The sequence below is a fragment of the Hypanus sabinus genome, chromosome 4 (genome assembly GCF_030144855.1).
Source record: "Hypanus sabinus isolate sHypSab1 chromosome 4, sHypSab1.hap1, whole genome shotgun sequence".
NCBI lineage: Eukaryota > Metazoa > Chordata > Chondrichthyes > Myliobatiformes > Dasyatidae > Hypanus > Hypanus sabinus.
Genome location: NC_082709.1, coordinates 100,978,876 through 100,995,098, shown reverse-complemented (window position 1 = coordinate 100,995,098; position 16,223 = coordinate 100,978,876). Strand labels below are relative to the sequence as shown.

The following is a 16,223-nucleotide window of genomic DNA, read 5'->3' as shown; positions in this document are numbered from 1 at the left end:
TTGAATATGTTGAAAGCATTAAAGAAGGGCTTCAGCCCGAAATACTGACTATTTATTCTTTTCCATAGACCTGACCTGCTGAGCTCCTCCAGCATTTTGTGTCTGTTGCTTTGGATTTCCAGCATCTGCAGATTTTCTTTTGTCTGAGGTCAAGCCAAGATCATTTCAACTACGTGGCTTGAGGCCCCTCCTGTTCCAAGGAGAGTGGCCTGTTCCTGTTACTGTTTTTTACACTGGTTGTACTGACAGTCTGCTTCCTTTCACTGCAACCACAGAAAGATTAAGGGCCAAAAAGATCAATATTAACTGTTGACAGGAGGTAGCGGCCAGCTTGAATTACTTGTTCCTTGGTTTAAAGCATTTTGGAGAGTAAAGGGTGTTGTGTTCTGATCTAGGGTCAAAGAACACTGCACCTGTGTTTTCTCCCTGTAGGTGCTAGATGAATGAAATATATAACTGAGCTGCTTTCTGCTTAGCCTAAATTAAATTCCACCTGCTCTAACCAGGACATTCATTAATACAAAAACAATACATAAAACAAATTCTGAGGGACATATAATAATTAGTATTCAAAAACAAATATTTCCCTTTTTTTTAATTTCCTCGGTGGCAAGTGCCAGTGGATTGAGTCCATCTCCACTTGCATTTCTGATCAATGGTGTGCATAGAATCTTGCTGAAGCACAAACTGAACAAAGCATCAGGGGGCAATCAGAACTTGGGTATTTTACATTTCTGTACTTGTTGTTAATTGCATCGTCGTTCAGAATGAAGGTGGGATATCCAATCTTGGCGAGAATAGCCTTAGCCTACAAAGAAAAATGAAGAAATTACTGACAGTGAAAGTTACCACTAGTAATTACAGGCTAATCTAGATTCCTATAGGCTTGAGAACTTTCCAAAATGTGGCTACCCCTGCTGAAGGGAAAGTTTATTCCCCCATCCTGCATTTAAACTTTGACCCTTCTTCTACAGGTGATGGTACTTTGATGATAGACCTAAACCGGCCCTGGACACATTACTTCGCCAAGCAAAGAGCTGATGTCCATTGGGGTCTTTGCTATTAGCCCCCTAGCCAGCGAACTTGTCTGCAAGCTGTTCTATGCTGAAGTGAACTCAGTCTCTACTAAGAAAGTCTCAGGCACACTGGAGCAATGGGTAGATTAACCATGTTCCATATCAGTGAATTCTGCTTTGCAGTGTTAGCAAGAACCAACACTGAAGGATTAAGAACCAATTTCACTTTGAATGCTTGGCCGCCACAATCAGTTATCCCTGTGGAGAAGTAATGATGACATTCTATAAAAATTCCGTGGCTCGGAAAGGAAGGGGAAGAAGAGCTGATAAGAGCAGTAGGCTGTTGTGCAGAAATGGTAGACACCCAGATGGTATTTTCCCTCCCAGGTTCCTGGATCAGAGATGTCTTTGATCGGGTCCACAGCATTCTAAAGGGGGAATATGAACTGCCAGAAGTCGGAGTACACACTGGTACCAATAACTTGGGTAGGAAAAGGAATGTGGGCCTGAAGAGGGAACATATGGAGCTTGGTAGGAAGCTGAAATGCAGCATCTCAAGGCAGTTATCTCTGGATTGCTGTCTGTGCCACACGCCAGTGAGGGTAAGTATAGGAGAATTTGACAGAGGAACGCGTGGCCAAGGAATTGGTTCAAGAGGCAGGATTTCAGATTTATGGATCTCTGGACTCTCCTCCGGGGAAGGTATGACAGATTACACCCAAACCTGAGGAGGAGCAGGTTTGCTAGAACTGTGGGGGATGGTTTAAACAAATTTGGCAGGAAGGTGGGAACTGAACCATATAACAATTACAGCATGGAAACAGGCCATCTCAGCCCTTCTAGTCTGTGCCTAATGTTTACTCTCACCTGAAGTGATAGAGCAGGTAAACAACTAGATAAAATGAGTACAGAGACTGTCCAGAAGTTGATAGGACAAAATTACAGTCAATGGGATGGGTTGAAATATATCTTTAAACTAATTAGTGATGGTTGGGGTCTGCAATTTGGAAGAGTGAGTACAGTATAAGGTCAAAGAGAAGGAGAGCGCAAGTGAGGTTACGGAAGTCTCTAGAATAAGTGAAAAGACAAAAATTTAGAGAGGGATAATAATTTACAAAATAACTTATGGGAACATGGAGGCAAAATTGAAAAAGGCGATGAATATAGAGGCAAAGGATTATCTTCCAGTGCACCTAGTACACAGAAAGCATAGTTAATATTAGAGCAGTTCTTTACTTCATCCCTCCTTCTCCAAGTTTGTCATGAGGTGGGGACAAGGATGCTGGGAGAGGACCCACAAGAAGGACACAAACACGTCTTTCTTAGGTTCAATAAGATAGCGTTTATTACTCGCTATACAGAAAATCGGGAAATCAAGGAGGACCAAGAGGAACACAAACCTCCGACTAGGGACTTGGAAACAGGGAACTAGGATCACTGTGGCCATGACTTGGACGGGGGGAGCACAGACAGCCGCGGACCTTGGACTTGGACGGGGGAACATGGACAGCCGTGGACCTTGGACTTGGACGGGGGAACATGGACAGCCATGGACCTTGGACTTGGACCGGGGGGGGGGGGGGAACATGGACAGCCGCAGACCTTGGACTTGGACGGGGGAACATGGACAGCCGTGGACCTTGGACTTGGACGGGGGAACATGGACAGCCGTGGACCTTGGACTTGGACGGGGGAACATGGACAGCCGCAGACCTTGGACTTGGACGGGGGAACATGGACAGCCGTGGACCTTGGACTTGGACAGGGGGAACATGGACAGCCGCAGACCTTGGACTTGGACCGGGGGGGGGGGGGAACATGGACAGCCGCAGACCTTGGACTTGGACGGGGGAACATGGACAGCCGTGGACCTTGGACTTGGACGGGGGAACATGGACAGCCGTGGACCTTGGACTTGGACGGGGGAACATGGACAGCCGTGGACCTTGGACTTGGACGGGGGAACATGGACAGCCGTGGACCTTGGACTTGGACGGGGGGGGAGCATGGACAGCCGTGGACCTTGGACTTGGACAGTGGGAACATGGACAGCCGTGGACCTTGGACTTGGACAGGGGGAACATGGACAGCCGTGGACCTTGGACTTGGACGGGGGAACATGGACAGCCGCAGACCTTGGACTTGGACAGTGGGAACATGGACAGCCGTGGACCTTGGACTTGGACGGGGGAACATGGACAGCCGCAGACCTTGGACTTGGACAGTGGGAACATGGACAGCCGTGGACCTTGGACTTGGACAAGGGGAACATGGACAGCCGTGGACCTTGGACTTGGACGGGGGAACATGGACAGCCGCAGACCTTGGACTTGGACAGTGGGAACATGGACAGCCGTGGACCTTGGACTTGGACAGTGGGAACATGGACAGCCGTGGACCTTGGACTTGGACAGTGGGAACATGGACAGCCGTGGACCTTGGACTTGGACGGGGGAACGTGGACAGCCGTGGACCTTGGACTTGGACGGGGGAACATGGACAGCCGTGGACCTTGGACTTGGACGGGGGAACATGGACAGCCGCAGACCTTGGACTTGGACAGTGGGAACATGGACAGCCGCAGACCTTGGACTTGGACAGTGGGAACATGGACAGCCGTGGACCTTGGACTTGGACGGGGGAACATGGACAGCTGCGGACCTCGGACTTGGACAGTGGGAACATGGACAGCCGTGGACCTTGGACTTGGACTTGGACGGGGGAACATGGACAGCCGTGGACCTTGGACTTGGACGGGGGAACATGGACAGCCGCAGACCTTGGACTTGGACGGGGGAACATGGACAGCCGCGGACCTTGGACTTGGACAGGGGGAACATGGACAGCCGCGGACCTTGGACTTGGACAGGGGGAACGTGGACAGCTGCAGACCTTGGACTTGGACAGTGGGAACATGGACAGCCGCAGACCTTGGACTTGGACAGTGGGAACATGGACAGCCGTGGACCTTGGACTTGGACGGGGGAACATGGACAGCTGCGGACCTCGGACTTGGACAGTGGGAACATGGACAGCCGTGGACCTTGGACTTGGACGGGGGAACATGGACAGCCGCGGACCTTGGACTTGGACAGTGGGAACATGGACAGCCGCGGACCTTGGACTCGGACAGTGGGAACATGGACAGCCGCAGACCTTGGACTTGGACGGGGGGGAGCATGGACAGCCGTGGACCTTGGACTTGGACAGTGGGAACATGGACAGCCGCGGACCTTGGACTCGGACAGTGGGAACATGGACAGCCGTGGACCTTGGACTTGGACAGGGGGAACATGGACAGCTGTGGACCTTGGACTTGGACAGTGGGAACGTGGACAGCCGCGGACCTTGGACTTGGACAGGGGGAATATGGACAGCCGTGGACCTTGGACTTGGACAGTGGGAACATGGACAGCCGTGGACCTTGGACTTGGACAGTGGGAACATGGACAGCCGTGGACCTTGGACTTGGACAGTGGGAACATGGACAGCTGTGGACCTTGGACTTGGACGGGGGAACATGGACAGCCGTGGACCTTGGACTTGGACTTGGACGGGGGAACATGGACAGCCCTGGCCCTTGGACTTGGACAGTGGGAACATGGACAGCCGTGGACCTTGGACTTGGACGGGGGAACATGGACAGCCGTGGACCTTGGACTCGGACAGTGGGAACATGGACAGCCGTGGACCTTGGACTTGGACGGGGGAACATGGACAGCCGTGGACCTTGGACTTGGACGGGGGGGGGGGGAACATGGACAGCCGTGGACCTTGGACTTGGACGGGGGGAGGGGAACATGGACAGCTGCGGACCTTGGACTTGGACAGTGGGAACATGGACAGCCGTGGGCCTTGGACTTGGACAGTGGGAACATGGACAGCCGCGGACCTTGGACTCGGACAGTGGGAACATGGACAGCTGCAGACCTTGGACTTGGACAGTGGGAACATGGACAGCCGCAGACCTTGGACTTGGACAGTGGGAACATGGACAGCCGTGGACCTTGGACTTGGACAGTGGGAACATGGACAGCCGTGGACCTTGGACTTGGACGGAGGGAGCATGGACAGCCGTGGACCTTGGACTTGGACGGGGGAACATGGACAGCCGTGGCCCTTGGACTCGGACAGTGGGAACATGGACAGCCGTGGACCTTGGACTTGGACAGTGGGAACATGGACAGCCGTGGACCTTGGACTTGGACGGAGGGAGCATGGACAGCCGTGGCCCTTGGACTTGGACGGGGGAACATGGACAGCCGTGGACCTTGGACTTGGACGGGGGAACGTGGACAGCTGCAGACCTTGGACTTGGACAGGGGGAACGTGGACAGCCGTGGACCTTGGACTTGGACGGGGGAACATGGACAGCCGCAGACCTTGGACTCGGACAGTGGGAACATGGATTGTTGCGGCCATGACTGGGACCCTGGGGACTGGGACCACCGCGGTCCTTGAACTTGGAGACTGGGATCCATACATCACTGCAGCTGGGAACGTGGAACCTGGATCGTGGACTAGGAAACTAGGACCTTGATTCACCGCAGCCAGAAACGTGGACACCAAAACACAGGACAGGAACATTGAGCCAGGACTCCTCCTTCAGATCAGGCACCGAGCCGAGACTCTTCAAGGGGACAGACGCAGACACTGGGCATGAACGTCGAGCCAGGACTCCTCCTTCCACTCAGGCACCGAGCCGAGACTCTTCGAGGGGTAGACGCAGACACTGGGCATGAACATCGAGCCAGGACGCCGCCTTCAGCTCAGGCACCGAGCCGAGACTCTTCGAGGGGTAGACACGGACAAGGGGCATGAACATCGAGCCAGGACTCCGCCTTCCACTCAGGCACCGAGCCGAGACTCTTCGAGGGGTAGACACGGACAATGGGCATGAACGTCGAGCCAGGACTCCACCTTGCACTCACTTCTGGCAGATTGACCTTGCCCGGACCCACTCTGGTGACGGAAGGTGAATCGCTGGAACTCCGATGTGGGCTGGATCACTCTGGCTTGTGGTAGTGACGGCGACATTCTGATGTTTCTTAACACTCTCGCCCCGAACGGCTAAAGCCAGGGGCTTATAAGCTGCCGGTTCGGGTCGGGGGGAGATTACCTTGTTGCCAAGCTCAAGGGACGTGTGAAACGAAATTAGAAGGGAACAAGGAGTCAATGGTCCGGATCGCAACCTAACTAAATTTAAAGGAGAATCGATCCGGACCATGACAAAGTTTCATCTAGCACCTGGTGTTTCTCTCTCCCCTCTTCCCCAGCTTTCAAATCCACTCTTCAGCTTTTTTTCTCCAGCCCTGCCGAAGAGTCTCGGCCCAAAACATCAACAGTACACTTTTCCATAGATGCTGTCTGGCCTGTAGTAGTGTTCTTCCAGCATTTTGTGTGTGTCGCTCGGATTTCCAGCAGCTGCAGATTTCCTCATGTTTGTGATTTGATTTCTATTCTGCGAAGTCTCTTCCAGGGGTGCCTACCCTGAAGAAGTTTAAATCTTCCTGTCAACGGGAGTTCACTGAAACTCTCTCTCACTGCTCCCCCTCTGTGATCCCTGCAGCTCTCTGACTCTTTGACCACGTGCTCACCCAGACCTACTACCACAACCACATTCCCTTTCTGCTTATACCACATGGATCCATGTTCCAGCTTCTCGATTGGGACCCTCTGAGGACCCCAGGTACTCACATTCAATTAACTGCTTCTCCCACCACGTTTTACGTGCCACGCTTTCTGCCGTGAGGAGGTACCTGGTGTCCCCATCACAGTCACTTCCACTATTTTCTCTCTGCCATCTATAATGGACCTGTCCGCTACTTTATCCTCCGCCGGTTCTTTGACTTTCTCATGGCCTGCAAGGATTGCAAGGTGGTCTGGCCAGAGACCACAGAACCTGCTGACTCCAACGCCAGCGGTCCTGGACATCTCCAGACCGCGATCCCTGCTGCCGACCCCAATGGCTCTAGCAATCCAGAGCAGACTCAAAGCCCGGACTCCAGCTCCATCAACATGGGTTCCAGCGACCTCGGACATCTCTAAAGAGCCGAATGCACAACCTCCGGCCTTGACTCCAGGCCGGGTCTTCACTGGCTGCTGCTGGAAACCGCATCTCCGCTTCCCCTACCATCACGCCACAATCCTCTCTCTCTCAGGTCCCACTGCCAACTCCTGGGCCTTGGAGACTCCATCTTCCTCTCAGCCCACCATCCCTGAACACTCCAAACCTCCCTCCTCCTCAGACACCGCCAACCCCCTTCCCCCCTCCGATTCCCCCCTCCGTGATTTCACCATCCCGTCTGAACATCTCTACATCCGTGACACTTCACACACTCTGGATCTTTTCAAAGATTTGAAGTTCCCTGGACCCTATCATCTTATTTTCACTATGGAAGGCCTCAAAGCTCTCTGTTTTTTTATGGACACCAGACCTAACCAGTTTTCCTCCACCACCACTCTCTTCCGCCAAGTGGAACTTGTCCTCACTCTCAATAATTTCTCCTTTGGATCCTCCCACTTCCTTCAAACAAAGGGTGTAGCCATGGACACTCGCTTGGGCCCCAGCTACCCCTGCCTGTTTGTCTCTGCTCCAAGCCTACACTGGTGGCCATCCCGCACTTTTCCTACACTACATGGACAACTGCACTGGAGCTGCTTCCTGCACCCATGCTGAACGCATCGACTTCATCCACTTTGCCCCCAACTTCCACCCGGCCCTCAAATTCACCTGGTCCATTTCCAACACCTCCCTTCCCTTTCTCCATCTCACTGTCTCTAGCTCTGGAGACAGGTTATCCACCAATGTCTATTATAAACCTACAGACTCTCACAACAAACTGGACTATACCTTGTCCCACCCTGTTACTTATTAAAACACCATCCCCTTCTCTCAATTCCTCGGACTCCACCACATCTGCTCTCAGGATGAGACTTTCCATTCTAGAACGAAGGAGATGTCCTTTTTCAAAGAAAGGGGCTTCCATCAGCCTTGCCTCAACCGAATCTTTTCCCTTTCTTGCTTGTCTGCTCTTACCCCATCCTCCCGCCACCCTACCAGAGATAGACTTCCTCTTGTCCTTACCTACCACCCCACCAGTCTCTGCACCCAGCACATAATTCTTTGGAACTTCCACCACCTCCAACGGGATCCCACCATCAAGCACATCATTCCTCCCCCCCCCCCCCCCCCACTTTCTGCTCTCCATGGGAATCGCTCCCTTGTCTATTCATCCCTCCCCATTGATCTCCTTCCGGGCACTTATCCTTGCAATCAGAACAAGTGCTGCACCTGCCCCTACACCTCCTTCCTCACTACTATTCAGGGCCCATGTGAGGTGGTACTTCACTTCTGAGTCTGTTGGGTTCATTTACTGTGTTCGGTGCTCTCGGTGTGGCCTCCTGTATATTGGTGAGACCCTTGATTGGGAGACCGCTTCACCGAGCATATACACTCTGACCGCCAGAGAAAGCAGGATCTCCCAGTGGCCACCCATTTTAATTCCACTTCCCATTTCCCAGTCCGATGTGTCAGTCCATGGCCTCCTCTACTGTTGAGATGAGGCCACACTCAGGTTGGAGGGACAACACCTTGTATTCCATCTGATGGCTTGAACATCAATTTCTCAAACTTCCAGTAATGCCCCCCCCACCCCTTCATCATTCCCCATCTCCATTTCCCTCTTTAACCTCATCTCCATGCCTGCCCATCACCTACCTCTGGTGTTCCTCTTCCTTTTCGTTCTTCCATGGCCTTCTATTCTCTCCTATCGGACCCCCTTCTCCAGCCCTGTATCTCTTCAGACCTGAAACGCTGATTGTTTCTGTCTGCTGCCTGACGTGTTGAGTGTTTCCAGCATGTTCTGTTGTAATTTTCCCCATTTCATGCAGGGTGGGGTTTAGTGACAGCTTCATCGTCACCATGACGTGGTCAGACATGGTCTTCCAACTGTCTGAATTATGTGCCTGTGACGATGACCCCCTCACGCTGTTGTTCTTACTCTTTTCTCTATCTGTGACCGTGATCGTTCTTGGCAAATATTTCTACTTATGGTAAGTGATATGTCATTGCCTTCTTCTGGGCAGTAACCGTTATCAATCCTCTTCAAAGACTGTCTGCCTGGCGTCAGCGGTCACCTGCACCACCCGCAGTCATGGCTTCGTTTGTCACGTGACCTTGATCGAGGTGCTACACCTTGCCCAAGGGTGACCTGCCGGCTGGTGGAGGGAAGGAGCATCTTGCACCTTCTTTGTTAGAGACGCCTTTCCACCTCGCCACCTGATCTGTGAACAGAAAGGGGATGAAGGAAATACTGCTCTGTCATTTCTCTCAGAGAGACTCAAAGGTCCACTAGATGGTTTGTCAGGGAGAGTGACAGGAGTACAGTGCCAAGGGCCCAGCGCAGCCTGTTCCATCTCACGTATGGGGAGGGTGGGGAGGTGCAGGATCATCCGATCAGTCAGCATGATGAATGGCGGCTAGAGGTCAAAAAGGGCTGTGAACAGCCTTACCAAACAACATGTGGTCCCAGAAATGGAGTCAAACATAAAGCTATGTAACATTGGCTATGACTAGGAGGAGCTAAAGATGGTGTCAGAGGGTGACTTCTTCGAGTTCATCTTCAAAACAGTTTAAATAAATTCTTCGCTTTAATGTCTCTTCTTTCCTTTCTGAGGTGGCTGGGGTCCTGTTGGAGACCACGATCTACAGATGCACTCAGACTGTGGTTTCCACAGCGGAGTGTCGCTGCTATCGGTGTGCACCCAGTGGCCTTGTATTTTCGATATCTCCAGACGAGTGCCTTCGGGGTGTGGCTTTGTGCGGCCCTGTGGATGACCCAGTTTCTCACCGGTGTCGCAGACTGAAGCATTGCGGGAGATCGGAACAGGAAGTCAGCGGGTGTGGCTGTTTCACTCCCTCTCGATGGTGAGAGAGAGTTTGTTGCTGATTCTCGAGTTGAGGAACTCGAAATAAAGTGACACTGCAGACTGCAACATGGAAACAGCGAGCTATTGTTCTCCCCTCTCGCTGTGGAAGGGACGATCCCTCTCTCTCCCTTGGAGAGCCTGTGGGATGGACCATGGTTTCTGATGGACTCCAGTCCGTGGTCTCTGTGGGGGCTTTGCTGTTGCTTGTGTGGTGGGTGGAGGGGCTTGTGCTTTCTGCTGGAACAAATGGGGGAGGGGCAGGGGTGTGACTGCAAACGAGTGTGTAAACATGGGGTGAGTGTGTATACTGTCAGTGGGATGAGCATGTGCTAGTGTGTGACCACGGAGTGTCTGACACTCACACGAGAAATACCTGAGTTCCGAGTGAGAGGGATTCTGAACACTATTGCTTCAACTCCAGCGGTCATTGATAACTCAATGACTGAGTCATTTCTCAACTGGAAGGTCGACTCATCTGCCTCCCTACACAGTAAGCCTTAAAAATGCAAAATATACCTTTTCTTTTGCTTTGTCTTTGGTTTCAGCATCCATCCAGTCATTTTCCTTATCCACTATGTCCAAAAATGCCCAACGAATACCAGCAACTAAATCTTCAGTCTATAGAAGCAAGAGCACAGGAGAGTCAATACTTGTATGAGAAATGGTACTGAGGCCCTCAGTCTGCACTGCATGACTGGATTGTAGTGAAGGGTTCATGGTTGTTGCATTAGAACTACTAGGAGGGAAGATCAAAGTGTACTGCTTAAGCAATGGCAGAAGGTTTCACAGTTTCTGTTTTGTTGATTTTATTTACAAGTTACCTTTGAGAAGGAGGTGTTGAGTGGCCTACTTGGCTACCTGCCATGCTTCTGATGAACGTGTTCTTAGCATGAATGAAGAGATGGTGATATATTTACAAGGCAGGGTGGTGTGTGATTTTGAAGGAAACTGTAGCTGGTGGTGTCCTTGTACTAGGTGATAAGAGTTTATGAGTTTAACAAGGCAAGTTTTATTGACAGTACCCACTGCAGATTCTCCGCTCTGAAGGTAGGTGAATGAATGTTTCAGATGGTAGATGGTGGAAAGGCTCTGGGGTATTATACAGTCGTACAGCTCAAATTCTTCATGCCAACCAAGATGCCCATCTAAGGTAGTCCCAGATGCCCATCTTTGGCCCACATCTCCCTAAACCTTTGTGCATGTCCAAGCATCTTTTAAATGTTGTGAATTTACCCGCCTCAACCACTTCTTCTGGCAGCTTATTCCATAGAGGGCAAATCCTTTACTGCACAACACCAAGAGAGAATCATTGAAAGTTGTCTTTCATAATCTACACTTGGTATGGCCCTAGATTGAACTGACTTTATTTCTTACATCTTTCACATACATGAGGAGTAAAAATCTTCATGTTATGTCTCCATCTAAATGTACAATCAAAGTAATTTATAATAAATAGAACAGTCAATGTAATATAAAGTACACTCAAATCAGTGTAAGTTCATTAGTCTGATGGCCTGGTGGAAGAAGCTGTCCTGGAGCCTGTTGGTCCTGGCTTTTATGCTGCGGTACCGCTTCCCGGATGGCAGCAGTTGGAATAGTTTGTGTTTGGGGTGACTTGGGTCCCCATTGATCCTACGGGCCCTTTTTACACACCAGTCCTTGTAAATGTCCTGAATCATGGGAAGTTCACAACTACAGATGCACTGGGCTGTCTGCACCACTCTCTGCAGAGTCCTGTGATTGAGGGAAGTACAGTTCCCATACAGTGATGCAGCCAGTCATGGTGCTCTCAATTGTGCCCCTGTAGAAAGTACTTAGGATTTAGGGGCCCATACCAAACTTCTTCATACATCTTAAAAATTTTAACCATTTTAAAATTATGAGGGGGATAGATAGAGTTGATGGGGATAGGCTTTTTCCATTGGGAGTAGGGGAGATTCAAATAAGAAGACATGAGTTGAGAGTTAAGGGGCAAAAGTTTAAGGGTAACACGAGGGGGAACTTCTTTACTCAGAGAGTGGTAGCTGTGTGGAACGAGCTTCCAGTAGAAGTGGTAGAGGCAGGTTCAGTATTGTCATATAAAAAAAATTGGATAGGTATATGGACAGGAAAGGAATGGAGGGTTATTGGCTGAGTACAGGTCAGCAGGACTAGGTGAGAGTAAGCGCTCGGCACAGACTAGAAGGGCCGAGATGGCCTGTTTCCGTGTTGTAATTGTTATGTTATATGGTTATATTTGAGGTTAAAGAGGCACTATTGTGTCTTTTCACCACTCAGCTGGTGTGTACAGACCACGTGAGGTCCTCGGTGATGTGGATGCCAAGGAACTTAAAGCTGTTCACTCTCTCAACATCCATTGATGTCAATAGGGGTTAGCCCATCTCCATTCCTCCTGTAATCCGACATCCAGCTTCTTTGTTTTTGTGACATTGAGGGAGAGGTTGTTTTCTTGACACCACTGTGTCAGAGAGATGACTTCTTCCCTGTAGGCCACCTTGTTATTGTTAGAGATATGGCCAATCAATATAGTGCCATTGGCAAATTTAATTAGCTGATTAGAGCTGTGGGTGGCGATACAGTCATGGGTATACAGAGAGTAAAGGAGGGGACTCAGTACACAACTCTGAGGGGCTCCTGTGTTGAGAGTCAGAGGGGTGGAGGTGAGGGAGCCCACTCTTACCACCTGCTGGCAATCTGACAGGAAGTCCAGGATCCAACTGCACAAGGCAGGGTCAAGGCCGAGGTCTCTGAGCTTCTTGTCGAGCCTGGATGGGATTATGGTGTTGAATGCTGAACTGTAGTCCAAGAACAGCATTCTCACATAAGCATCCTTCTTCTCCTGATATGTAAGGACAGTGTGTAGAGCTGTGGCTATTGCATCATCTGTTGATAGGTTGTGTCAATAGGCGAATTGTAGGGGATGTTAAGAAAGTAGGAGTGGGAGTAGGCTGCTCGGCCCATCAAATCTGGCCCACCATCCAATATGACCGTGGCTGATTTATGTTAACTTCAACTCCTTTTGTCCATAACCCTCAATCCCTCGACAAATTTTAGAATCATTAGCCGATTGCCAATTTAAGCATGGTACCATATTGTCCTTGTAAGTGTCTTACTGATTAATTCTGCCAACCCACAGCTGAGGATCAGAAGATCTCTATTAAAAAGCCTTGTGAGAGTCTCAGCGCCAAACCTGAGGGATAATCACTGTGACAGATTGGCTCCTTATGTCCTGCACCCTCTATAATTTATCTACAATAAAAAGATGGGTACAGAAGATTAACATAGAAAATAGAAGACCAAATTTAACTATAGTATACCTCATTATAGAGAGGTTGGGTTCCAAGAAAACCATTCATATCAAAATTTCTCCTAACATGAACCCTGTATTCCCAGTGAAATGACAGCATTCTTATAGCAACGTAGTCTCTCAACAATAATGTTCACATGACTGTGTAGTTAAAAATGCTAAGTGAATTCTGATTGCATTGTAGGCAAAAGAGAAAAGGTTGTCACTTTTATTAACTAGAAATGGATATTACATTGTTTGATAAATTGTACAATTATAATGGAAGATTCCCCTGTCAGTTTCCAGAGCAAGTCACTGAAATGGCCTTCCTTTGTGAATTGGCAGCTTGTGATTGTTGTCCTTGGCAAGCTAACTCAGTCTCTGCATATATTTGGTGGTTGTTTTGTCATACAAATCCCCTAAGAGCAAATGTTTAATCTGTATCTGCATAGTCAGACTCTATTACTGGATATTGTCGCTCAGGGTTTTGGGCTACATATAGGTTTTCTTTTGAGTGAATATGCTTCTTTTCTCACTATTTTGAATTCAGTTATTTTTGAATGGTTGCATGCTATTTTGAATGTTTTGCACTTGGTCCCAGAGGAATGCTGTCTCGTTCAGCTGTATCTGTGTATGGTTTGAATGATGATTAAACTTGATTTGATTTGATTTTTATAAGGGTGCATTTCCATTGCAGAAACTGCTATAAAGTGGGGGTGCACTCTAAGAAGTTGGCTATAAGATGGAAAACAATTTGCTGTAATCTTTCCACCTTGCCAAATTCTTCTACCTTATTTGTCCATGTCTAACTACCCTTGAGAAGGTACAGGGAGCTAACTACTTGAACCACCTCAGATGGTGTAGTTGGGGAGATTTGGACTCAGCAATAAGATAACTGGAGCAATAGATAACTCTCTTTCTATGGCAGTCAGCACTGGAATAGCACGTCTTTGGCACGTTTTAGACATTGCGAGGATCCTTAACTGATGTAACTTAGGTGGAATATGGTAAACTGCCATCAGGTCAGGAGATGCAGGTAATAGGTGGAAGGGTGAAAGTTGATGGTCAGTCAACCTACCAGCTTCTTCTTGTTCTCCTGAAAATGAGCTTTCACAAACATCCTTCCCACAGCATACGGCATGACAGCCTCGACAAAGGAGGTACATGTGTCCCATCGTGGAGACAACGACTTCATGCCTGTAACCACCTAGAGCAAAATTCAGAACATCAATGAGGCTTTTGGGTCTTACAGCACACAAGGAATAGTTTTCATCTTCAAACTTCTCACAAAAGGAAGTAGAATATCACTCACTCACTCACTCACTCACTCACGTTCCTTGCTCTAATTTCAAAACATACCCCTATTCAAGGGCAAGCTCTGAAATAAATTATTTGAGTGTGCATCTGTGGTAGGACTTTTGATGTTGCTTTCAGCTAAGTGTTGACTACCTTCAAAAGAGATGGTTTAGTGGCACCTTTGTTACTGATTGGCAACACATACGAACCTGCGGAACCACACTGGCAACGTTTGGCAACTGTAGTAGTGACATGGAGTTCCAAAACAACTTATCCATGCCAACCATGTTTGGGGGCTGTGGAGCTTCAGGGCGAGCTTGGCGAGGAAGTAACTATATAAGCATGTTGATGCTGAGACAAGTGGGCCTGTGTAGGTGGGGGTGAATCAAAGTACCTTATACCTTTCCATTCAGGAAGGGAGGATGTTGGGCATATCAGGGCAAGGAGCTCTCTGACTCTGGGAGACGAGCCAAAGGAGACAATGGAACCAGTTGTGGGCCTCGGGGCAAGATCAGATTGAGTCAACAGACTAAGAAGATAGAAATATGGAGCAATAAGGAGATCCAAGAACCAGTCAGTCCCATGGATTGTTTCGTAGCACTGGCTGTCTGGCAGTATCCAATGTTTGGTGGCATTAACTTTTCAATGCTATTGTCTATGTGGTTGCCAATAGGAGAGAAGGGTTCTTCAGTCAGAGAGCCAGTGGGGGCACAGTGAGTGAAATATGATGTGGTACCTTGATTAATATAATACAGAACATTGTGAGATACAATAGAGTAGTGTGCGATATAACGGAGAACACTGGGTGATATAATGGGGTATGGTGTGCGATATAATGAGAGAGAGTGCGTGATAAAATGGGGTAGGCTATGTGATATAATGGTGTAGAGTGTGTGATATAATGGGGTAGGGTGGGTGATATCATGGGGTACAATTTCTTATATAATGGGGTAGGGTGTATGATATAATGGGGTACAATTTCTTATATAATGGGGTATGGTGTGCGATATGAGAGAGGGTGTGTGATATAATGGTGTAGAGTGTGTAATATAATGGGGTACAGTTTCTTATCTAATGGGATAGAGAGTGTGATATAATGCGGTACAGTATGTGATATAATGGGGGTAGAGTGTGTGATATAATGGAGAACGCGGGGTGATATAATGGGGTAGAGTGTGTGATATAATGGAGAACGCTGGGTGATATAATGGGGTAAAGTGTGTGATATAATGGAGAACGCTGGGTGATATAATGGGGGTAGAGTGTGTGACATAATGGAGAACGCTGGGTAATATAATGGGGTAGAATGTGAGATATAATGGAGAACGCTAGGTGATATAATGGGGTAGAGTGTGTGATATAATGGAGAACGCTGGGTGATATAATGGGTAGCGTGTGTGATATAATGGAGAATGCTGGGTGATATAATGGGGGTAGAGTGTGTGATATAATGCAGAATGCTGGGTGATATAATGGGGGTAGAGTGTGTGATATAATGGAGAATGCTGGGTGATATAATGGGGTAGAGTGTGTGATATAATGGATAACACTGGGTGATATAATGCGGGTAGACTGTGTGATATAATGGAGAACGCTGGGTGATATAATGGGGTTAGAGTGTGTGATATAATGGAGAACGCTGGGTGATATAATTGGGTTAGAGTGTTTGATATAATAGAGAACGCTGGGTGATA

At 48.9% G+C, this 16,223-nt stretch overlaps 1 protein-coding gene across 1 annotated transcript in view; it reads right to left on the bottom strand.

Moving 5' to 3' along the window:
- Positions 1-652: 652 nt before the first annotated feature.
- LOC132392149 (phosphate-regulating neutral endopeptidase PHEX-like) overlaps positions 653-16,223 on the bottom strand; it is a 181,668-nt gene continuing 166,097 nt past the window's right edge. Inside the window, exons 7-9 of the mRNA XM_059965999.1 lie at positions 14,312-14,440; positions 10,464-10,565; positions 653-808 (exon numbers count right to left, since the gene is read on the bottom strand). Coding sequence (XP_059821982.1) covers positions 653-808; positions 10,464-10,565; positions 14,312-14,440 — 387 coding nt within the window. The remainder of the gene's footprint in view (positions 809-10,463; positions 10,566-14,311; positions 14,441-16,223) is intronic.